Genomic DNA, 24323 nt, shown 5'->3' on the forward strand with positions numbered 1-24323 from the left:
CTTGCTGGTGATCTTAAGCCACTGAAGTTTGTGGTGCCCATGTGGTCACGGGCCCTGCAGTGGCCTTCCTGGGCAAATGCCCTTTGTTCTTGCATGCTAATAACACGTCTCTATGAAGACAGTCGCTCAAACTGAACCAGCGTTGATGGAGGTGGTTGGTGGGGTCAGCCACAATGATCCTCTTTGCTGATCTTGTCCTGCCAATTAATATGGAGCAACCGACAAGTCCTTTTGTTCATCCCTTGTGGCTCCTTAGAGACTAACGCATTTAATTGGGCATAAGCTATCCTGGGCTAAAACCCACTTCACCAGATGCTCAAATAAATGTGTTTGTCTCTAAGGTGCCACAAGGACGCCTCTTTGGGCCGGTTCTGGCGGAGCCTCTGCGGCCGTCCCCGCTCCGGCAGGGGCGCTCAGCCCGAGAGACCTCCCCGCCCGGCCCGGGCAGCGCCCGCTCGGAGAACAGGACCCTGCCCGGGTAGGCTGGACCGGGCGGGGTCTGGACCGAGCCCGTTCCGGTCCAACGCCTCTCTCCCGAGTCCTCCACGGAGCAGGGGGGCAGAGCCGAGCCGAGCCGAGCCGCGGCAGGAGCCATCGGGGATTAGGGGCGAGGGACCCGCGGCCGCTTTCTTCCGTGTTCCGGCTTCCTGCAGCCAGCCGCGGCGGTGCGGGGCAGGGATGCGGCCGGGCGCCGGCGGCGGGGCCGCTGCGGGGCTGGGGATGGCCCCGCACGTCTAGGTAAGGGGCCGGCCGCGCCCCCCTGGCTCCGGGCCTGGGCGGGGGAGGGCTGGGATCTGCCCCCCCGCCCCCGGCTGGGGCTCAGCAGCTGCCCAGGCTCGGGGGCTGGGCACGGGGGGTCTGTCTCTGTCCGTCCGTCCGTCCGTCCGTCCCACCTCCTGGCCGCTCCGGGGGGGGCTCTGGGGGGTCTGCTCCCGGCTCTGGGGGTGCAATAGGCTAGTTGCGAAGGTGGGAGCGCCTGGCCGCCCCCGTCCCGGAGCAGGGACCCCGATGTGCTGGGCGCTGTCCCCGGTGAGGGCAGCCGGGGACCGGCAGCCAGGACGCCTGGGTTCTATTCTCAGCTCCGGGGAGGCAGGGCCGGCTTCGGGGTTAGCGCGGGGGACCGGCAGCCAGGACGCCTGGGTTCTATTCTCAGCTCCAGGGAGGCAGGGCCGGCTTCGGGGTTAGCGCGGGGGACCGGCAGCCAGGACGCCTCGGGTTCTGTTCCTGGTTCTGCCACTGACTTGCTGAATGGCCGCGGGAAAGTCACTTTCCCCCCCTCCTGCCTCAGTTTCCCCCATCTGTAAACTGGGGTAGGGACACTGGCTGAAGTGCCCTAAAGGAGGATTAGACAGTGTTTTGAAAATGCAAAGGGCCAATTCTTAGCCGTTTGATTGGGCCGGGCTGTTGCCCTGCTGTCTAGCCCAAGTGTAACTGTGATTGCATTCTGCCTCCTTAGATTCCTCCCCCAGTGTCACTCGGGTACAGCCGTCTCCTTCCCTTCCTGTCCTAAACCTGGGGCTCCGCGTGGCTGTAGAGCAGCCCCTGCGTGCCACCCCAGAAGCTGCTGCATTTCAGAGGGCCTGGGTGACGCGATGCTCAGACGCTTCCTTTGGGCGCATTGGCAAAGCCCTCTGGGGTGAAAAGCACCGTAGGCATCTCGGGTATTTTTAGCAGCGGCGGTGAGTGACACCCGAGTGGGTAGGCAGATTGAGGCGGCAGGCATGGCGGAAATTTACAGTGAGCGGAGGGAGATGGGGCCTCCCCGTGGAGCACGCCTCGTCCGGTTCATTCACACGTGCCTGGTGGCCGTTTGTGCGACAGCAGCGCCAAACCCAGGCTAAGAGACGGTCCTGGCCCTGAGGGGCTGATAGATTGGAACGACAAGGCAGTGGGGGAGGGCGGGGGGGCAGATTTTCAGAGCAGCTCAGGGCCAGCGCTCGGTACTCGCAATCCCGGCCTTCAGCACCCACTGGGCAAACCTGGTCTGTGCCTAGTCCCGGAACCAAAGCCCTAGGTCTAGTCTCGCGTTTTCAGGTTCAGCCTCCTTTTGCAACTCCAAAGGGACCTTTCCATGCCCCCCGCTGCCCTTAAACCCTTTCCAGCTCCTCCCCTCATCTTTGCACACCCCCAACCCAGCACCTGTTTCCTGACTCCAACACCCCTTCCCTCTGCCTGTATGGAGCCAGGCACTCCGGGCTTTGTGGCCTGTGGTAACCACTCCCCCATAAACCGAGAGGCAGTAAAATCAACGCGGCACATCTTCAATGGGGGAGGGCAGTTGGGTTCAGGCTGGAGTTTGGGGGTGGCTGTCAGATCAGGTGGCACCGTGGAGGGCACAGGCCTTAAGGCTATCTCTGGGACGCTAGCTTCACACACCGTAGCTGTGCCAGTCTCTAGGGCTCCATTCACAGATTATCAGCAGGTCACCCAAGGTAGGAGGGTAAAGAAGGGGATCTGCCCTCATGAGCTGCCTGCAGAGGTACTGAGTCACCGCTGGCCACATGCAGGAAATGCTGAGGAAGCAGAATGGGGCAGGGTAGTTGGGAGGATGGAGTTTGCACTCTGAACCCAGCTGCCTGGCAGCTCCCAGGTAATTAGCTGTCGAGGGGAAGTTGCACTTGTCCGTTGGAAGAGAAGCCAAAATAACTCTTAGCGGGTTTTTCTCCACCCGGAGTAAGAGTGACGCTGGGCCCTTCTCCAGCATTTTCTACTCGGGGATCTCAAAGTGCTTCGTGTGTGTTGGGGAGTTAAGACTCAAAATCCCATCTGAGGTGGGTCAGTATCGTTATCCCCATTTCAGATGGGGGAAACTGAGGCACGGGGGGATGGGCGGGACTTGCCTGGGGTGAGACAGTGGGTTCATGGCAAAGCTGGGAGTAGCACCTAATAGTCCTGGTTCCAAGACACCCCTGCTCTAATCACTAAACACACTCTCCTTCTAGAGTTGGGATTAGAACCCAGGAGTTCCTTGGGCCCTCTGCTCTAACACTAGACCCCACTGCTTCCCAGAGCCAGGACTGGCACCCAGGAGTCTTGGGTCCCAGTCTTCTGCTCTAACCATTAGACTCACTGCCTGAAACTTCTGTACTTTTTAACTTGTCATCTGAATTTAGACGAGGGGTGGGAATATATAATTATTATTTGCATTATCAAAGCACCAAAGAGCCCTAGTCAGGGACCAGGACCCTGCTGAGCCAGTCGCTGTGCTATATATGTATTTACTCTCCTTTTTATGTTTCACATGGTAGATCACATTAAAAAAGTAATTTAGTGAACAGAAATTTGCTCGGAAAATATCAGTTTCCCTCCAGTTTGAGTTACATCTGGGTTTGTGATCAGCGTGTGCTGGGTCTGGGTGACTGAGATTTCAGCTGGTATAAAAGCTGGAGAAAATGTGAATGTTGTCAGGAGATATTTTGGGGTGTGGTGGGGGGAAGGTAGGTGTTGGCCCCCTGATGCCCATACCCTCTAGTTAGGAGACTCAGTTGTTAACTTCAGTGGGAGTCAGGGACTGCTGGGCTCTGTTCCCAGCTCTGCCACTGACTTGCTGTGGGACCCTGGGGAAGTCACAGCCCTGCTCTGTGCCTCAGTTTCCCCTCCCACCCTTGTCTATTCAGTCAGTGAGCTCTGTGGGGCAGGGACTGCCTCTTATTATGTGCAGGTGCTGCTATCATGCAAACAGACCCTGACCCACATCTCAGGCTGCTTCCCAGTATTGAACTGAAAGTGGCGAGAGGAGGTTGTGCGAAGGGAGCGGGGTGGAGGAGTGAAGAGTGGTGGGCCAGGAGAGATGGCTAGGAGGGGTGGAGGTCTGGGGCCATGGCAGCTCTCTGTGTGGGGTGGAGGGGGCAGCAGGCAATCGTGGGGGGCTGTGCTGTGCCTGGCATTCCAGCTGGTGCTTCCCGGGGCTGGGAGGTGGAGGGGGTCGGCCGATGTGGGTGTCAGGGATAATCAGAGGAGGCAGAACGCAGTGTCCTGGAGAGATGGCTGAGAGGCCCTGGCCTGGGCTTGGAGCTGCTGGAGGAGGCAGGATCCCAGGGTGGGTGGAGAGTTTGGCCCTAGGTCCTCAGAAGTGTTGGAGGGACCTGTTCAGTCCATCTAGCAAGTCCCCGTCCCCATCCTTCCCAAGGGGGCATTTGTGGCACCCACAGTGTGGTCCAGGGCACACATTTGCTGCCTTTGTTTCCTTCCTACTCCCCATTCTGGGCTTATTCTGGGGGGGATTTGGAACACTGTCTTCAGCTTTCCTCGGGGGGCAGCGTGCGCTGCAGGGGTCGCAGCAGGGGACTTTGAGTTAGGACTCCTGGGTTCCTTTCCCGACTTTGGGAGGGGCAGCTGTAGAACTGGGAGTCAGGACACCTGGGTTCTGTTTCAGCTCTGGGAAGGACGTACTGTGTGTAGTGGCTCATGCTGGGGGACAAGAATTAGGACCCTGGATTCTGTTTCTAACTCCCCCACCGCCCACTTGCTGGGTGATCTTGGGCAGGTCGCTTCCCCGCTCTGTGCCTCAGTTCCCCTTCCCCCTCCCCCCCATCTATAGTATATTCCCCAGATCTCTGCGTGCAAACGGTATAAACACAGAGGCCTATGAGCTGATCGGGAAGCTGGGAAAGGCCCAGTGCCGAAAGAGTTAAACCTTCCTGAGGCTTGTGAATGACCCTGTTGTCATAGCATCAGGGACAGGCAAGGTGTAGAACTCTGTTAAACTCCCATCCAGGCAACCCCCCTCTGCAGAAATACAAAGTTTTGTTTGCCAAGGGAGGGTGCAAAGGAGAAGGACAGGGAGGGCCAGGTGCTAAGATTCCCCTCCCCCACCATGTTCCCTCAATGTCACCACACCTGCTTCCTCCCCATGTCCCCGCTTGGCCTCCCCAGGGTTGTTAGCAGGGATCCTGCCAGCTGCCAGGGGCCCTGGGTCATGGCTTCCTGGGGAGCAGGAGGGTGATGGGGAGTAGCAGATGGGAGATTCCTAGCTCTCCGGTGAGTAGAGACACCAGCCGTCCTCTTCTGAGGATAGGGCATGAGGAGGCAGAGACATGGGGAACGGGGGATGTCAGTGATGGATGGACAGTCAACCTGTGGAACTCGCTGCCAGGGGATGTTGTGAAGGCCAAAACTAGAACGGGGCTCAAAAAAGAATGAGATCTGTTCATGGAGGACAGGTCCATCAGTGGCCATTAGCTAAGATGGGTAGGGGACGCAACCCCATGCTCTGGGTGTCCTATAGCCTCTGACTGCCAGAAGCTGGGACTGGACGACGGGGTGGATCACTCGATAATCGCCCTGTTCTGTGTGCTCCCTCTGAAGCACCTGGCATTGGCCACTGTCGGAAGTGGGCTCGATGGCCCGTTGGTGTGACCCGGCGTGGCCGTTCCTACGGACCTGTCCGCTCGTGCGCGGCATTGCACCTTGTCATTTCATACGGCCAGAAGGGGCTATTCCATCGTCTAGTCTGGCCCTCCATATAGCCACAGGCCATTAATGTTCCTCCTGTGTTAAATCCAAAGACTTCAGCTCGACGAAAGCATTTCAATCCTTAGGAGACTAACCTGCCTCGGCAGAGACTGCGAGACCTCTGCAGGGTTGGTCGCAGGGTTCGTGCCGGCTGTGCCCAAGGCCCCTGCCGTGGCAGGGAGTTGATCAGGTGTGATATGTCCAGGTGATCCCAGCAGGAGCCTGGTGCCCCGTGCTGCGGAGGAAGGAGAATCCACCCCATGAGGTCCCTGCCAATCTGCTTGGGCTGGGGGGGTGGGAAATCCTGTACAAACCCCAAATCTGGCAACCAGTCTGACCCTGAGCAAGTCAGTGGGACACGCCAGCTGGGCAGCGAAGACAGGGTCACCGGCCACCTCTGATCCTCCTTCAGAGGCAGACTCTTAACCAATCCAGATGCTTTTCCTCTGTTGTTAACCCACTGTAGACCACCTGGTCAGTCTATCTTGCTGTGAGAATTAGGTATCGAAGTAGGAAATGAAGCCACGAATTCCCACGGCCGTGGCTCTTTTGGGTAATGTTAATTTGGCTCCTGAACCCCTGAGGTCTGAGTATCGCTGCTCTAGACACTTGTGTCCTGCCTCGTGGGGAGGGGAGACGCAGAGGAGACAAAAGCTCCTGGCCTGAAAAGGGGGGTGGGAGGGGAGAGAGACAATGCCCAGATCGGACCCTCACTGGGGCGTCCTCTCCCGCTGGCCCACAAACCCCTCTCATCTTCTGCTTGCTCCCTGGGCTTGCCCATCGTCTGCACAAGCCCCTCTCCTGTTCAGCCCTGAAGTGTGTGTGTGGGAGAGAGTTCGCCCTCTAGTGGCCGGGCCCACGGCTGGGGGGGGGGAAGGAACCTGCGACTGCTCTCCCTGTGGCGGGCTATTGCAAGGGGACATCCAGGGTTCAAATCCTGGCTCTCCAAGGTGGCCATATATTGTTACGTGATCCTTGATCCCTCTACCAGCTGACGACTCCTGACGGGCTGTGGATGAGCTGGGACGAGTGGATGCTTTGCAAGCGGTGCAGAGTCCCTCCTGCCACGGGCAGGTCGGGACGGGGGATGATAGAATCCACGTCTCTCCCCAGTCTGGCCAATCCCTAGGGCCTGGGATTGGAGTTTGCCTGCCTAGCACCCCCAGCAGTGGGTGAGGGCACCTAGTTTGCTTATGAGAATGTGCTATGAGACTGTCAAAAGCCCTATTAAAACCAGGCGAGATCACTTCTACTGTTTCGCCCATGCCTAGGCCAGTAACCTTGTCAAAGAAGGAAATTAGATTGGTTTGGCATGATTTGTTCTTGTCAAATCCATGCTGGCTAGCCCTTATTACCCTGTTATCCTCAAGATGCTTACAAACTGACTTGTTTGCTCTGGTATCAAGTTGGACTGATGGGTCAATAATTCCCCAGGTCCTCTTTATTACCCCTTTTAAGGATAGGTCCTGTGTTTGCCCTCGCTAATCCTCTGGGACCTGACCTGTCCTCCTCGAGTTTGCAAATATATTTTCTCACATTTCCAAGCTTGATTCAGCTAGTTCCTTAAGTAGCGTGGTGTGAATTTCATCAGGCCCTGCTGACTTGAATACATCTAACTTACCTAAATGTTCTTTAACCCGTTCTTTCCTTCTTCTGGCTTCAGTTCCTTCCCCCTTGTTAATGTTAATTGTGTTAAGCATCTGGTCAGAATTAATCTTTGTAGTGAAGACTGAAGCAAAATAGGTATTAAACACCTCTGCCTTCTTGATGTCAACATCCATTATTAGCTTCCCTTCCCTGCTAAGGAGAGGACCTTCCCTTTCCTTTGTCTTTCTCTTGCTCCTAATGTATTTATAGAACCTCTTTTATGCTTCTAGCTAAGTGTAACTCACCTTGTGCCTTTGCACCTGGGCCATTCGTTTATATTCATCCTTAGCAATGTGTCCACATCCCACTAGGCTGTAGATCCTACTAAAGAGGAGAGGATAGACGCTGATCCTACTCTTTGTGGGATTCCCTTTTTGATTTTCAGGTCATTAAAGAGTTCCGGATGGATCCCTACTGGCCTCTCACTATTCTGGCTCTCTTTCCTTTGCACCAGGATATTTGCAGAGCTTTGTGCACCCTGGGGCCTGCCGGGTATTCTCCACAGTGGTCTCCGCTAGTTAGAAGAGCCTTCCGCTCCATGCCTCCTACCATGGAGACACTTCCATAAGCTAACGGCATCTCCCTGAGGCGGCTACCCCTAGCCCTGGTGCTCCTTTGCTATGCTGCAGCTTACAGACAGTGTGCCAAGCAGATGCAGCTTCCCAAGAGCCTTCTGTATCGCGGTGAGATCTCTTAGGGCTGTGGAATAGTCTGCCAAGGGAAGTGGGGGAAGCTTTGTCCCCAGGGACCCTTAAAGCTAGACAGGACAGAGGCGCAGGAAAATGTGTTTTCAGGAACAAGCCTGCTGGGACCGAAAGGGTCTCTTCTGTGTCCAGCTCCTGTGATCCGACGTTCCAACAGAGAGCGAAGCCCCCCGGAGCTCTCGCTTGCATTTCTGAGCAAAAAAGAAAAGCCAAAGGGCTGGATCCTCAGCGGCTGTAAATCTGCCTCTGTGGCACGGTTTTGATTTACCCCAGCTGGGGATCTGGCCCCACAAATGCAGTCAGGTGACACTGCACGTACCCCTGAGCTGATCGGATCAGAGCTGGCTTGGCCACACAGTACTGTCTGGATCTGGTGGTCTCCATGGGAATAAGCTGGCTTTTAGCCCAAAGCCAGCCTTGGTAAGGCTCCTGCTTGCAAAATAAAAGTCCTGGGGGGGCTGTAGGGGCGATCGTTGTTCGTGCGGGACGTGCAAGGTAAAGGTCTGTGTACAGTGGGGTACGTGCTTCCCTGGCCAGAGGTCCAGAGTTCCCACTTCTTAGCAAGATGAGACTGAGGCAGAAGGGAAGGTGCCGGGATCTGCCCCTGACTGGCTAAACTCTGAAGGCGAGATCCTGCATCTGGTTTAGCATCCACTCTGCGGAGCCCTATGCGAGCGGGATGAGAAATTTGCAAATAGCCCCTTGTCCGTGGAGGTGTTAGAGATCCCGTGGCCCTTCTTGTAAGTGCCAGGGTGTTCGCACCAGCGTCCAGGCCAAATTCCAGAACTGGACCGGAACAGAAGGGGACTGCGGGCTGGGAGCGAGGCGCATCGGTAGAGCTGGGCCGGGTTCGAGGGCTGGAATAGCAGGGGGGCTGCAGGTCGGGATCGAGATGTCTGCCCCCCCCCTCGGAACCTGCCTGTCATTCTCATGGCAGTGGCAGCTCCAGGAAGCGGGTCACAATGTCGCCACGGTGCCACCACTCCCAGGCCGTAACAAGCCGGGGTTTGGTTTCTCTCCCCGCAGGAGGGCTCCGAGCTGGAGATGAAGGGGTTGGCCTGACCCCGAGGGCCGTCCTGTTGATGAGAGGGAGCCCCCGGCCATGGGCAGCCACGAGAAGGAGCCGGCCTCCCCCCGGAGGGCACCGGCGCCGTCCAGGTCCAACAGCATCGTGTCTTCCAAGCACAGCAGCGCCCACCAGGTCTGGCATCTCCCCTCCCTCTCGCCAATGCTCCCACCAGACCCTCCCCTGCCCCCGGGACCAGAGCTAGGCCGGGGAGCCTCCTCTCCAGAGATCCCTGGCAGGGGGGACGGGCGAGAGGAGGCCTGGAGACCTCGCCCCAGAACCGGCTGCCCGGTCCCAAAAAGCAGGTCCAGCCAGAGAGGAGGCCTGTTTGCACCAGGGGTCTGACGCCACCCATCAGTGACTTGGGAGCCAGGGATGGTCTCCTGGGCCCGTGTTGCATTGAGCTGGAGCAAAGGCAGGGGCTGGGAAGAGGTCCGACGGGGAACCCAGCCCCCTGCTGTCCCCACCCGCAGTACAGCACGGCCGTTCCCTAGTGCCGAATGGCGCTGGTGCCCCCACAGCCCTGGGCGGTGTGTGCGAGACAGAGAGAGATCATGGTCCATCACGCCAAGGAAGGCGCGTCCCGGGGCACTAAGGGAGCAGCGCAGGGGTTGCTATAAGACTTGTTACCTCCCTCGGCGCCCGGGGGTGGGCAGCGTTGCGGCCTGTCCGTTCCCAGTCAGACCCCCCCACCCGTGTGCTGCAGGGCTCCGAGTGCTGGGAGGTGGTGGACGAGCCCCGGGGCAGGATCGGGCCCGGCCAGGAGCTGGAGCGGCACGAGGGCTACCTGCTGAAGAAGAGGAAGTGGCCCCTGAAGGGCTGGCACAAGGTGAGAAGGCGAAGAGGGGGGATAGAAAACCACTCCCCTTCCACAACCCGGCACCCTGCTGTCACATCACTGTCTCCTTGCAGTGCAGCTGGGGGACTGCGAAGGGAAACTCGGGGCATTGCCCCAGCAGGAGGCGCTCTTCCCCACACCGGCACTGATCGAATGCCCCAGCAAGGCCCTGCCTGCATCATTACAGAGCCCAGGGATGGGGGGTATCTGGTTAACGCTGGGGCGTTCGTTGACCCTGGTTTCTTTGGTCAGCTCCCAGCTTGGGTGGTTACGTTCTGCCTCCAGGGGATTTCCCTCTGCAGCTTCACGGTCCTCCTTCACTTCCTGTCCTAAACTGCCACGCGTTGTTAAATAGCTTCCAGCTCAGGCCTGGCTGCATTTCGCGGCTCTGTGAGCCATCCGTGGGCAGTGTGGCTGTTAATTGGGTCCTGCACTCCACCCCAGAGGCGGCTGCATTTCAGTGCTGGTGGAAGCGATTCCTGGATGTCATTTGGAAGGTGTTCTGGCATCCTCTAGGTGCCTTGAATCCAGCGCGTGAGCAGGGCTTCTAGGGGCAGATCACGCTGCCCTCTGCCCCCGACGTTCCCGCCCTCTTCTCCCTCCTTCAGCCTTGTTTCCTTCTCCTCTTCCTCCTGCAGAGATACTTCGTGCTGGAGGAGGGGATCCTGAAATACGCCACCACGCGCCAGGATGTGAGTATGGCACAGGGCTGGGTGCCTGTCCTGGCCTCTGGGCAATCACGGGGCTGGCTGGGGGCCAGGATCAGTCTGCCTGGGGGAGGCGTGCTGGAGCCGGCTTGCAAGGACCCTATGGATTGCACCCCCATTTCACCACCATCCCCCTGCCCCAAGTGGGACTGGTTAGGAAGGGGTCTCTCACTGGGGACCTTTCTTCCCCCGATCCAGGTGGGGTGAGGTGGGCGGGGCGGCACGGTACACTGAGACGCAGGGGTGGAATCCCACGTGCCCGGGCACTGCCCGGTGCCCGCTCGCGCCCCAGCTGACCTGGGCCTGCAACCCTGCCCCTTCCAGGTCCTCAAGGGCAAGCTGCACGGCTCCATCGACGTCTGTCTGTCCGTCATGTCCATCAACAGGAAAGCGCAGCGCGTGGACCTGGACACGGAGGAGAACATTTACCACCTCAAGGTCCCGGAGCTCGGCCTGGGCACGGGGAGAGCGGGTGGTGGAGGGAGGAGACAGGATGGGGAGAGCGGGAGTGGGTGGTGGGTGGGGAGAGGCCGGGGCTGTGGAGTGGGGATGTCTATGGGGGGTGGGTCACACCGTCTCATCTGCCCCCACCCCCCAACTCTCTGGGATCTCCCCCTCCTGCAGATCAAATCCCAAGAGCTCTTTAACAGCTGGGTGGACAAGCTGTGTTCCCACCGCCGGGTGGAGAAGCCTAAGTGCCCTGTGCCCACGGGGGCCCCGGCCAGGCAAGTCCTGCCCCCCGCCCAGGTGAGCGTTGCCCATCTGCTTTGGGAACATGGGATGGGACTGGGGGCTCCCATCTGTGGGGTGCGTGTGAGGGTGGGGTGGCCATGGGAGACTCTGCCCCTTTGCGAGATGGAACCCAGGCGTCCGGGCCTCCCCCTCCCCCTATGGACAGAGTCTTCCCCTGGGGGCTCCCCTAACCTCTACCCCTGTCTCCCCCAGGGCTACGGCTCCTGGAACCACGTCCTGCCGTTGGATGGCGCCCCAGGCCTGTCCGCGCTGAGCAGCCCCCGGGACAAGGTGAACGCCTGGCTGAAGGACAGCGAGGGGCTGGATCAGTGCTCGGCAGGTGAGAGGGGTGGGAAGGCTGGGGCAGGGGTGTGGAATTCGGGGGCTGTGGCACCCGACCTGAAGGCCCCTTTAGGTGCCCCGTCCCCCTCCCCGAGCGATGGGGGTGGGGAGTGTGGCACCCACTTGCTCTCGTTCACTGCGGCTGCTTCCCTGTTTCTCTCTGTACCTGGCCCCCGTCTGCCCGCCCATCTCAGAGCTCTCCGAGTGCCAGGGGAAGCTGCAGGAGCTGAACAAGATGCTCCAGAGCCTGGAGATCCTGCACCGCATCCCGTCCGTGCCCCTCATCTCCAACAGCCAGGTGACTGGGGGCGGTGTGAGGGCTGGAACATAGGGGATGGATCCTTCCTGTAGGGCGGTGCTGGCTCTCCAGGGATACCCTGCAGGGCAGCCGGGGGGCAGTGCTGAGATCAGTGTCCGTACTGCTGAGAGCGGAGAAGACCCCAGATCACAAAGGGGAGCCCAGGAGAGGGATCGTGCCCTAAATCCATGGTGATGGGCTCTACGCAGGGTCCTAGGTGCAAAGCCATCCACATGGGTGGCATGAGTCTGAGCTTCCCATGGGCTGTTGGCAGCGGGTGGGGCAGGGCAGTGGGGATGCCGATTCACTAGCCAGGTGCAGCGTGGTTGTTAATTGGGCCCTGTGCTTCACCCCAGAGGTGGCTGCATTTCACCCTCAGCGAGCGATCCCTGCGTGCCACTGGCTGTTAACTGGGCCCCGTGCTTCACCCCAGAGGTGGCTGCATTTCACACTCAGCGAGCGATCCCTGCGTGCCATTGGCTGTTAACTGGGCCCCGTGCTTCACCCCAGAGGTGGCTGCATTTCACGCTCAGCGAGCGATCTCAGTGCACCACTGGCTATGGCATCACACCCTGTCACCTGAGTCTGCCCCTCGGCCCCCCTTTCCATGGTTCCTTCCCCTCTTGCCAGGTGGGTCTCACGCTCTCTCTTGGTTACAGACCTCAGCAGCTGCAGAGAGACCCAAAAAGGGGAAGCGAACCACCAGGATCTGGTGCACCCAGAGCTTTGCCAAAGACGACACCATCGGCAGGGTGAGCGGGGCTCTGCTTTGTGGGGGGAGGACCTTGCTGATTCGACTTTCCCCAGACCCATGCCGTGCTGGGTTCGAAGGGTAGAGGGCGGCTGGAGCTGACCATAGGAGAGGGAGGCCCCTGGCAAATGAGGGGGCTGGAGGAGGCCACAGCATGAGACCCCCAAGTGGCCTCGACAGCCCAGATCCCATGCAGAGCAGAGTCAGGGCTTCCAGGGAGATCCCCACACAAGCCAGATTCCCCGCAGAAGCGCGGCCTAGTGGCTGGAGTGTTGCGGGGGGGTGTCTCTGAGAACGGCACGAAGCCCCTTGCGGGGGGTCAGAAATCAGGCTGACATATGAAAGGGGGTGCTCCATGGGGATCTAACCCTTCCCTCCCCCGCTCCGCGCCCCCACAGGTGGGCCGCCTGCACGGCTCCGTCCCCAACCTCTCGCGCTACCTGGAGTCGAGCCAGAGCCAGCCAGCCTTCAGCCTCCCCCCGGAGTACAGCCAGCTGCCGCGGAACTTCTGGATCCTGGCCCAGAAAGGTGGGATGGGTTGGGAGTGGAGGGCAGGGTCAGCCGTGGGGACAGGACATGGGGCCTGCTGCTCTGAGGGCAAAAGCTGCTTTGCTTTGAGCGAAAGGACACCCCCCCCACCCCCCCCGTCGGATTGCCGCCGTCCAGGGAAACGCACAAAGCGCTTTACCTGGTCCAGCCACTGGGGGAAGACAAAGCTCCCTCCACGAGGATTGCTCAGCGGTTTGAGCACTGGCCTGCTAAACCCAGGGTTGTGAGTTCAATCCTTGAGGAGGCCATTTAGGGATCTGGGGCAAAAATTGGGGATTGGTCCTGCTTTGAGCAGGGGGTTGGACTAGATGGCCTCCTGAGGTCCCTTCCAACCCTGAGATTCTATGGTTCTATGAAAGCTCAGCACCAGGTGAATGTGGGGGACAGCCTGACCTTGTCCCCCCTGCCCCTGTCTCTAGTGCACGGGTCCCTCAGCAACGTGGTGGCCGTGCTGACCGTGGAGAGGAATCGCCTCCAGGAGATGCGGCGGGCGCTGGATTTGCAACGCCAGGCGGGCAGCGCCAGGAACGCAGCCGTGGCTGGGGTAAGGCCCCAGGTGCGCGTGGCCAGGGAGCCGCGGGCTGATCCCAGCTTTGCCCGCCGACTGCCGGCATCCCGGCCCCCTGGATGGGTCATGAGCGGGGAACTGAACCCGGCCGCTCTGCTTGAGCTGACGGACGAGGCCCGGGGAAGCAGCAGCCTCGCCTTGCCCGCTGCAGCCACTAGAGGGAGACAAAGACCCTGGCGCTGGCGGTCATCGTCCCAGTTCGGCTGCAGTTTGCCGGGCTCCAGACTGGAGCGGGGGTCCCCGGGGGGGGAGATCCTGCGCTCCCGCTCCACCTCCTCCAGGCACCTGCCAGCATGGAGATCCCGCTAGCTAACGAGATGGAGAAGCTCTGGGTCGTGGGTTCGAATCCTGCACGGGGCTGTAGCGACTGGAAGTATGGACCGTTGGGTGGCTCTCTGGTTATGGAGTGTTGGCAGGGCGGCCCTGGGGGGGAAGGCTACACTCTGCCACCCGTGATCAGCAGAGCCCGGCAGGTGCCAGGCGGCCCTGCGCCCCAGGGCGTGCAGGAGGCGCCCCGGAGGGGGTGCTGGGCCAGGCCATCGCGAATAGGGGGGTGAGAGGGAGGAAGGAAGGGACATGCTCCCGGGAGCGGCCCCCCCCTCAGCGTTCCCTTGTCTCCTCCTGGCCCAGGCTCCCTCGCAGAACCCGGACCATGTGGAGTATCTGCAGCGTTTCCACGCCCTCTCCATCTCCTCCGACGCCACGCTGGACTCGTTCACCTCGCTCCACCCAGACGAGGTCAGGCGCCCTCTGGGACGGGGAGGGAGGGGAGTGAACAAGGGGGGGTCAAACCTGCCCCTGCCATGGGGGGCCGAGACCCCCCAGGTGCCACCTGGCATAGCCCGTGCGCTGTCAGCGAAGGGTTACGGTGACGGTCTCCTTCTGCCCCCTCGCAGCCTGAGGCCCACCTGGCCAAGGGGCGGGAGCAGCAGCTGTCCAACCGCAGCATCGTCTCGCTCTCCGACTCGCACACCGAGTTCTTCGACGCCTGCGAGGTCTTCCTGTCCGCCAGCTCCTCCGAGAACGAGGTGAGGGGCCGGGCTGGGGGGGATCCCCGCTGCAGGGCTGTCCTGCACCTGATCCCAGGCCCTGCTGCATGGGTTGCGTCAGGTGTCTTATTGGTTCCCTCGGGCTAGCTCCAGGGGTTTCAGCGGGGTCGACTCACCAACGCTGACGTGGGGGCCGGCTGACAGCGGTGGTCCTGGATCAGTTATACGTGGCACGGGTCTGAGCAGTGAGACCCGCCCCTCTGTCCACGCAAATGCTCACGCATGTACCTGTGGGCACAGACCTGCACAACCAGGGCACGTGTGCGCACAGCCGTGGCCACCTCCGCACACGCACGGACCACACAACAGCCATCGTGTACGCGGGCACACGCAGCTGTCCCCACATGTGCATCGGTGTCTCCTCACAACAGCCACACAAGGACACAAGGTGCCGGCGTGAGTTTAGACATCCCCAAGGACCCTGGGGGCGGGGCTAAGAGAAGGGGGAGGGGCTAAGGAAAGTGGGTGGGGCTAGAGGAAGCCACCCCATGCAAAAGCCTTTGTTTGCTGCTTTCCTTTCCTTGGCTGGGTTTGGGTTTTGTCGCACTCATTTGGCCTCTCTCTGTTCTTTCTCTTCTGTCCTCCTCTCCGCCCTGGCCCAGGCGCTGGCCGAGAAGCCCCTTCCCCCCCAGCCCCCCAAATCATCCTCGTGAGCTGTTATTTGTGTCTCGTGTAGACGTGACCTTGGTGCATTAGAACCATTATCCCTAGAAACCAGCTCCCGCTCTCTGCCTCTCCCCCACCCCCCACTTCTCCCCCTTGAAACCCCCACCCCGATCCTGGGTCTTCTGCGACTGAACCCCCAGCTCCCAGATGACCCCCCTTCCTAGATTCTAGCCACCTCCCTGCCTGCGTCTAGTGGGGGGGCGCAGGGCCCGGAGCCTAGACAGCTCCCTCCTGCCCTGTCTGTGCTTTGGGGCAGGGGGATTCTGGCTCCCAGGGGCTTAGGTTGAACCAGGCTCCCAAATTTGGAGTGGGGTAGCAGCCAAATGCACCCGGGGGCCAGTACACGCCCCCCGACCCCCAATTCTCCGTAGCCTGGGGGCTGCTCCCCAGCCGGCTCCGAGGGTGGGGGATTTTGCCCCACCGGCTCTAGGGGGAGCGGGGGTGTTTGTGCTTTAACCCTCCCTCCCATCCACGCAGCCCTCGGCCTCCCCACACACCCCCCCCCGGCTCCCCAGCTCCCGGCGCCCTGCACCAGTTCCAGTCCCGTCGTTGCCAACCCGGCCTCTGACCTTTCTGCCCCTCCAGGCCTCGGACGACGAGTCCTGCCTCAGCGAGGCCACCAACAGCCTCTCCGACGAGGCTGGGGGGGACGGGCGCCTCCAGAGAGGTATGGGGGGGGCGGATCACCAGGGGTTGGGAGAGGTGCTGGATGATGTGGGGGGCATTGAGGAGGGGGAGATGCTGGGGGGGCTGGTGGCTTGGGGGAGGTTAATGGGTGATGGCTGTGGGGAGGGGGAGAGGTTGGGGGCCGATGGCTGAGGGGCTGATGGCTGGGGGGAAGTTAGGGGGTGATGGCTGGGGGGAGCGGGAGAGGCTTGGGGGCTGATGGCTGGGGGGAGGTTAGGGAGTGATGGCTGTGGGGAGGGGGACAAGCTGGGGGGGGCTGATGGCTGGGGGAAGGTTAATGGGTGATGGCTGTGGGGAGGGGAGAGGTTGGGGGCCGATGGCTGGGCGGCTGATGGCTTGGGGGAGGTTAGGGGGTGATGGCTGGGGGGAGCGGGAGAGGCTTGGGGGCTAATGGCTGGGAGGAGGTTAGGGAGTGATGGCTGTGGGGAGGGGGACAAGCTGGGGGGGGCTGATGGCTGGGGGAAGGTTGGGGGGTGTTGGCTGGGGGAAGGGGGAGAGGTTGGGGGCCGATGGCTGAGGGGCTGATGGCTGGGGGGAGCGGGAGAGGCTTGGGGGCTGATGGCTGGGGGGAGGTTAGGGAGTGATGGCTGTGGGGAGGGGGACAAGCTGGGGGGGGCTGATGGCTGGGGGAAGGTTAATGGGTGATGGCTGTGGGGAGGGGGAGAGGTTGGGGGCTGATGGCTGGGGGGAGGTTAGGGGGTGATGGCTGGGGGGAGCGGGAGAGGCTTGGGGGCTGATGGCTGGGGGGAGGTTAGGGAGTGATGGCTGTGGGGAGGGGGACAAGCTGGGGGGGGGCTGATGGCTGGGGGAAGGTTGGGGGGTGTTGGCTGGGGGAAGGGGGAGAAGCTGGGGGGCGATAGCTGAGGGAGGGGGTTGGGCTGGGGGGGGCATGGCTGCGAGGAGGGCGCCGGGCTAGGGGGGCCGACGGCTAGGGGGAGAAGCTGGGGGTGGTGACCGGGGGGAGGGGAAGGGGACTGGCTGTGGGGAGGGGGACCGATGGCTGGGGGGAGGACCCAGTTGACTGCCCCCGCCCGCCCCTAGCAGGCCGAGGCGGGGCGGAAGGCGGGCCGGTGCCCTGCGCCTCCGAGACGGGCGGGGGGGCGCTGCCGGCTCCCCCGCCCCTGCCCGCTCTGGTGCCCGCGTGGCTCCCACGCCGGAGCTGCCTGCCGGCCCCCAGCGTCCCCGCCAGCGACATCAGTGTGTGGAACATCCTGCGCAACAACGTGGGCAAGGACCTGTCCAAGGTGTCTATGCCGGTGCAGCTCAACGAGCCGCTCAACACCCTGCAGCGGCTCTGCGAGGAGCTGGAGTACAGCGGCCTGCTGGACGCCGCCAGCCGCTGCGCCGACCCCTGCGAGCGCCTGGTACGGCCCCCCCCCCCGCCTCTGATCCTCCCCCCAAGCCCTCTGCCCCGCTCTCACCGGAACAGACCAGTTCTCGGGGGGGCCCTTCTTCGGCCTAGCCCGTCGCTGCGGGGGGTTCCTGGGCTGGCCACGTTCCTTCCTGACCCCTTCGGCTCGGGCCCTGAAGCATGAGGGTCGAAAGCCCGGGCAGCTCCTTCCGCAGCCATTTGTCCTCATTCCTAGAAATGTCTAATCCATTCGCCCTGCAGCAGGGAGTTCCACCCATTCATAGCCCTTTCCGCATGGTCCCACCTCCACTACATGAGTGGAACACGTCTCTCCCTGTAGCTGCCCCTCCACAGCACCACCTGCTGTGGAGCATGGGTGTTACGGCCAGATATGGACCAGGCCCCAGTGACTCTCTTCCCCCCCCCCCAGGTCTGCGTCGCTGCCTTTGCTGTCTCTGCCTACGCCTCCACCTATTACCGTGCGGGCAGCAAACCCTTTAACCCCGTCCTGGGTGAGACGTATGAGTGCGTTCGGCCGGACAAAGGCTTCCGCTTCATCAGCGAGCAGGTACTAAGCTGGCTGGCCAGGCTGGGGCGGGCGGGACACAAGGACAGGAGTCAGCCACTGTAACAAACTGACAGTGGATGTGACCCCCCCTGCCCCCTCCTAGGCGGAATCCAAACTGCCTGCTGCATGTGTCATGAGCACCGTACTGCTCGCAGCTGGTGGGGATTCGCCAGGCGTTAGTTTGTCTCTCTCCCCCAAGAAGAACACCCGGGGCACAGAGGAGAGGTGTCCGTAGCTGAGAACGGAGATGGGAGGTGGGGTGGGGGCTGCAGAGGAGAGAAAGCTCTCATGCAGCAGGTGGGGGGAATTGCACCTTCCCCCAGCCCCAGCTCTCCAGACAGAGGGCACAGATGCGTGACGCTGGCCTGGGTGAGGCATGGCTCTTCCTTTCTCTCCCCACTGCCTGCAGGTTTGCCACCACCCGCCCATCTCCGCCTGCCACGCAGAGTCAGACAACTTCATCTTCTGGCAAGGTGAGAACCAGGGGATCAGGGCTGGGTCAGAACCGCCCCGGCAGCAGGATTCCCTGCCCTCTGTGCTCAGGGACTCAGGACCAGGGGCTGGGTCAGAACCGCCCCGGCAGCGGGATTCCCTGCCCTCTGTGCTCAGGGACTCAGGACCAGGGGCTGGGTCAGAACCGCCCCGGCAGCGGGATTCCCTGCCCTCTGTGCTCAGGGACTCAGGACCAGGGGCTGGGTCAGAACCGCCCCAGCAGCGGGATTCCCTGCCCTCTGTGCTCATGGACGCGGGACCAGGGGCTGGATTGGGACCAGGGGCTGGGTCAGAACCGCCTGGACAGCGGGATTCCCTGCCCTCTGTGCTCAGGGACGCAGGACCAGGGGCTGGATTGGGACCAGGGGCTGGGTCAGAACCGCCCCGGCAGCGGGATTCCCTGCCCTCTGTGCTCAGGGACTCAGGACCAGGGGCTGGGTCAGAACTGCCCGGACAGCGGGATTCCCTGCCCTCTGTGCTCAGAGATGCGGGACCAGGGGCTGGATTGGGACCAGGGGCTGGGTCAGAACCACCCCGGTAGCGGGATTCCCTGCCCTCTGTGCTCAGGGACGCAGGACCAGGGGCTGGATTGGGACCAGGGGCTGGGTCAGAACCGCCCCGGTAGCGAGATTCTCTGCCCTCTGTGCTCAGGGACGCGGGACCAGGGGCTGGGTCGGGACCAAGGGCTGGATCAGAACCACCCCGGTAGCGGGATTCCCTGCCCTCTGTGCTCAGGGACGCGGGACCAGGGGCTGGGCGTGGGTCAGAGCCAGGTGGGAGGAGTGCTCCTCTGTGCTCAGGAGCGCGGGTTTGGGTCAGCACCGCCCTGAGTGCACGCCCGTCTCTCTCTGCTCCCTCCAGACATGAAGTGGAAAAATAAATTCTGGGGCAAGTCCCTGGAGATCATCCCTGTGGGGACCGTCAACGTCAAGCTGCCCAGGTGAGTGACTCCCGGGGCTGGCAAGCCCCTGCCCTGGGCCCCTGCCCACCCCCAAGGTGCCGGGTCCCTGCCCCCCAGCGCCCGGTAACTATCTCTCTCGCTGGCCAAGGTTCGGGGACCACTTCGAATGGAACAAGGTGACGTCCTGTATCCACAACATCCTGAGCGGCCAGCGCTGGATTGAGCATTACGGCGAGGTCCTGATCCGCAACACCAGGGACAGCACCTGCCACTGCAAGATCACCTTCGGCAAGGTGGGGGGGCCGGCCCCACAGCCTCCCTCGGCCCCCACAGCCCCTCTCGGCCCCCTGCCTTGCCTCCAGCCTCCCACCCCCTAGAGCGGGGCCGGGCCCCTCGGCCCCCGGCCTTCCCTCCAGCCTCCTGCTCCACAGAGCGGGGCCGGGCCCCATGTCCTCCCTCTGCCCCCACATCCTCCCTTGGCCTCCGGCCTTCCCTCCAGCCTCCCGCTCCACAGAGCAGGGCTGGGCCCCACATCCTCCCTCGGCCCCCACATCCTCCTTCAGCCCCCTCTGCCCCCTTGGCCCCCTGCCTTGCCTCCAGCCTCCCGCCCCATAGAGCGGGGCTGGGCCCCACATCCTCCCTCCGCCTCCACAGTCCCCCTCGGCCCCCTGCCTTGCCTCCAGCCTCCCGCTCCACAGAGCAGGGCCGCACCCCACATCCTCTCCTCGGCCCCCACATCCTCCCTTGGCCCCCACAACCCCCCTCGGCCCCCCACCTTCCCTCCAGCCTCCTGCCCCATAGAGCGGGGCTGAGCCCCACAACCCCCCTCAGCCCCGCGCCTTCCCTCCAGCCTCCCACCCCACAGAGTGGGGCCAGGCCCCACATCCTCCCTCGGCCCCACAGTCTCCCTCGGCCCGCTGCCTTCCCGCCAGCCTCCCACCCCACAGAGCGGGGCCAGCCCCCACATCCTCCCTCGGCCCCCCACCTTCTCTCCAGCCTCCCACCCCACAGAGCGGGGCTGGGCCCCATAGCCTCCCTCGGCCCCCCACACCTTTAGGGGTGGGTCAGACCCCCCTTCCCTCTCCCACTCACCCCCTTTTAGCTTCTGCCCCATCTTCTCTTTGCTCCCAGCCTCCCCCTTTCCTTCTCCTCCGCCCCATTCACTCCTCCTTTCCCCCCGCCTGGCATTTCTTCCCCTCCTCCCTTCTCCCCCTGCCGTGTCTCTCCCCCCTAACCCCTCCGCTCCTCCGGCAGGCCCGCTACTGGGGCTCCAGCGTCAACGAGGTGCAGGGAGCGGTGCTGAGCCGCGGGGGGCAGGTGATCCACCGGCTCTTCGGCAAGTGGCACAAGGGGCTGTACCGTGGGGCGCCCCCGGCTGGCCAGTGCCTCTGGAAACCCAGTAAGAACCGGGGGCTTCTTCCTGGAGGGACCGGCCTTCTATAGGGGACGGGGTCACCGCCCCCTGCAGGGACAGACCTCCCATCCCATAGGGTCGGGCCCTCCATAGGGGACTGGGAAACCACCCCCCACAGACCTCCCACCCCATAGGGGCCATCCCTCCATAGGGGACTGGATCACCGCCCCCTGCAGCGACAGACCTCCCATCCCATAGGGTCCGGCCCTCCATAGGGGACTGGATCACCGCCCCCTGCAGCGACAGACCTCCCATCCCATAGGGTCCGGCCCTCCATAGGGGACTGGATCACCACCCCCTGCAGCGACAGACCTCCCATCCCATAGGGTCTGGCCCTCCATAGGGGACTGGATCACCACCCCCTGCAGCGACAGACCTCCCATCCCATAGGGTCTGGCCCTCCATAGGGGACTGGATCACCACCCCCTGCAGCGACAGACCTCCCATCCCATAGGGGCTGGCCCTCCATAGGGGACTGGGAAACCACCCCCTGCAGGGACAGACCTCCCCACTCCATAGGGGCTGGCCCTCCATAGGGGACTGGGAAACCACCCCCTGCAGGGACAGACCTCCCATCCCATAGGGTCTGGCCCTCCATAGGGGACTGGGAAACCACCCCCTGCAGGGACAGACCTCCCCACTCCATAGGGGCTGGCCCTCCATAGGGGACTGGGAAATTGCCCCCTGCAGGGAGAGTTGCCCCCCCCCACCCCTTAGGGATCGGCCTTCTCTAGGGGATTGGGACATCACACCTATAGCTTTGGCCTCCTTTGCGGGACAAGGGGGGTGTGCTGGCCCCTGTAGGGACAGCACCTCTAAGGGGACTTGTGGGCAATAGCCCTGCACCCCATTACCCTCGTTGCACATGAGGTTTGGGGGGCCCAGGCAGGAACCCCAGTCTGGGCTGTGAGGGAAGCGTCCCGGCTCCCAGCCTCACGCCCCAGCCTGTCCTCGGCGGGGGGAAGGGTGCTCTCCGAGGGTGGGGGGTTGGAGCGGGAGGGGTGCTCAGAGGCCGGGTCTGTATCATCCCCCACGCAGACCCCATGCCCCAAGAGCACGAGAAGAACTACGGCTTCACGCAGTTCGCCCTGGAGCTGAACGAGCTGACGCCGGAGCTCAAACGCTTCCTGCCCTCCACGGACACGCGGCTGCGCCCCGACCAGCGGTGAGTGCGCCGGGGGTGGAGTCCCCCCCTCCGTAAGGCAGCCCCATCTTCTGATCCGGTGGGGTCTCGCAGGCTCGGGCTGGCTGAGTCCTGGCGCATCTCCTAGGGGAGGGGGGATGTGGTAGAGGGGGTGTAGCTGAGACCCCACAGCTCATTGCAGCTGTGATTCCCCCGCCCACACACAGGTACCTGGAGGAAGGCAACGTGCAGGCGGCAGAGTCCCAGAAGCGCCGGATCGAGCAGCTGCAGAGAGACAGGCGCAGGGTGATGGAGGAGAACAGCATCTCCCACCAGGCCCGCTTCTTCAGGTACCGGCTCCCTGCTCGGCCGCGCCTGCGAGCCACCTCCCTGCCCCGCTTGGAGGAGGGGACCCCAGGGCCCACGTGCAGGTCCCCAGGGTGTTGTGGGACGCCCCCACCCCCGGGTCCTGGCTCATGCCAAAGCCACACTGTGGTCGCAGGAAACTGGAGCAGGAGAGGGGGCTCCGGTCTGGGAGGGGCCTTGGGACTCAGAAATGGGGGGAGCCCCTGGGATATTTTGGGATATTTGCGGGGGGGGGGGCGGGAAGCGAGTTGGGGTTCAGGCCTGGATGCTGGGCCCAGGTTAGTCGCAAGGCCCGGTCCGCAGTTGTCTGCCCGGCTGTCTGGGGCGCCCCCCGGGGGGGCTGAGTCCTGCCCCGGTGCGGCCAGGACCCCCTGCGCCTGACCACGTCCTTCCCCCTCCCCTCTCCTCGGCAGGCGGCAGACGGACCCCGGCGGCAAGGAGTCCTGGGCCAGCAACGACACCTACTGGAAGCTGCGGACGGAGCCCGGCTACACCAGCCTGGACAGCGCCGTGCTGTGGTAGCTGTGGGCGTCCCGGGGGCCGCCCTGCCCAGCGCTCTGTGCCCCTGCCTCCCAAGCACAGATGGATTAGTGGGCAGGGGCTGGGCCCCCCCCCCCCCCCCCCGCGCTGGACAAAGTACAAGGAGGGCAGGGCACTGGATCCCGGCTGCCCCCTCTGGGGTCCGCTGGGCCGTTCGCCCGGGTGCCTCGGCAGTGCCCCCCAGTGGACAGGGTGAAGATGCCACGTGTGAAAGGTGTCCTGGCCCTTCCCGGGTCTGCCCAGCTCCCAGCCCAGCCCCGTCGCTGCTGTCTGCTGGCCGGACAGCCCGCACCCCGCCGGCACCTCATGGACCGTGGGGGGTGCTAACCCCATGCACTTAGTTCTGCCTTCCCCCCCACGGGGGGCACCACGATGTGGGGGCGGGGGGGGTGTGGGGGAAGCTTTTATTTTTCAAATTCTTTGTATTAATTTAAACAAACCTGTACACAGAGGGGGCTGAATTGGGATCCCAACTCAGCCCCGGGGCGGGGTGAACAGCGGCACATGGGAGGGTCTGCACAGGAGATGGGAGAATCCCGGAGAGGAACTGAGCCAGCTGTGTTACCTAATGGTTGGCCTCAGGACTCCTGGATTCCATTCCCAGCTCCAGGATGGGAGTGGAGTCTAGTGGTTAGAGCAGAGGAGCTTTGGGAGCCAGGACTCCTGGGTTCAGTTCCTGGCTCGCCCAGGGCCTGTACGGATGGGTGAGGGGCGTCCCCAGCTGGGATGCGGGCGTTAATGACTGACTGTCTGTCTGTAGAGCCCTCGGAGCCCCCTCTATGCCGGGGATGGCGTGTTCGCCGCAGGGGAGCTGGGAGTTGTTCCCCTGGGGGCCCCCAAATCTGTTCAGGGCCTGAGCCAGCCCTTTTCTCTCACTTTTTTGGGGGGCCAGGGGATGCAGGGTCAGAAAGGACCCCGTGGACACCAATGCTTGCGGGGAGGCGGTCCTGGGCTGGAGCACTCCGATCAGTTACCCTCAGGGGGCACCGTGGAGCGCCACCTTCCCACACCCTCACCCGCCAACATGGGGGGCAGGGATCCCCCGCGTGGCTTGGGGTTGGCCTGCAGGCGGGCAGACCCCGCCCCCTCCTTCCAGGCCTGGTCGTGCTGGGTTTGGCCTTTTGTTGAATCAAACCTTCCACGCCTCTAATAAAGGATCCCAAAGAGCCCGAGTGCAGTGTCTCCTTCACCATCACTCCCCCGCCCCCACCTTTCCTCTCTCCCCCGTCCCAACCTGTTGGGGAAGGGTCTTCCTCTCTGCAAACCAGGTCCCCTCCAGCCCACCCATGGGCTTCTTTCCTTCCTGCAACACAATGGTTTCAGACACTCCTTATCTAGGGCAGGAGGCTTCATTCATTCATGTGGCCTAGGGGTTAGAGCCGACAGCCAGGACTCCTGGGTTCTGGTCCCAGCTGTGAGAGGAGAGTGGGGGCCAGGGGTCAGTTGTGGGCAGGGGTGGTTGTCAAAGTGAGGTCTCCTGGGTTCTGTTCCCCATTTTGCCTCTGGATGC

The 24323-nt window shown here is 62.6% G+C and overlaps 1 protein-coding gene across 2 annotated transcripts; it reads left to right on the forward strand.

The window, feature by feature from the left end:
• Window positions 1–556: 556 nt before the first annotated feature.
• Window positions 557–23979, forward strand: OSBPL7 (oxysterol binding protein like 7). Of its 2 annotated transcripts, none has more exons than XM_084615591.1 (23): window positions 557–738; window positions 8832–9006; window positions 9578–9700; window positions 10348–10401; window positions 10741–10854; window positions 11041–11163; window positions 11362–11488; window positions 11685–11788; window positions 12448–12540; window positions 12938–13067; window positions 13508–13632; window positions 14287–14394; window positions 14553–14684; window positions 15957–16038; window positions 17100–17422; window positions 17840–17977; window positions 18387–18450; window positions 19331–19409; window positions 19519–19663; window positions 20625–20769; window positions 21823–21949; window positions 22135–22257; window positions 22687–23979. In XM_084615591.1, the coding sequence occupies exons 2-23, from the start codon at window positions 8908–8910 to the stop codon at window positions 22793–22795; spliced, it is 2667 nt and encodes an 888-aa protein (XP_084471717.1). In that variant the 5' UTR covers window positions 557–738; window positions 8832–8907; the 3' UTR covers window positions 22796–23979. The 2 variants fall into 2 exon arrangements, with proteins under 2 accessions (XP_084471717.1, XP_084471718.1); XM_084615592.1 differs by having other exon boundaries at window positions 17103–17422.
• The last annotated feature ends 344 nt before the right edge of the window (window positions 23980–24323 follow it).

Source organism: Lepidochelys olivacea, assembly GCF_965140295.1.
Source record: "Lepidochelys olivacea isolate rLepOli2 genome assembly, chromosome: 27".
Classification (NCBI taxonomy): domain Eukaryota; kingdom Metazoa; phylum Chordata; order Testudines; family Cheloniidae; genus Lepidochelys; species Lepidochelys olivacea.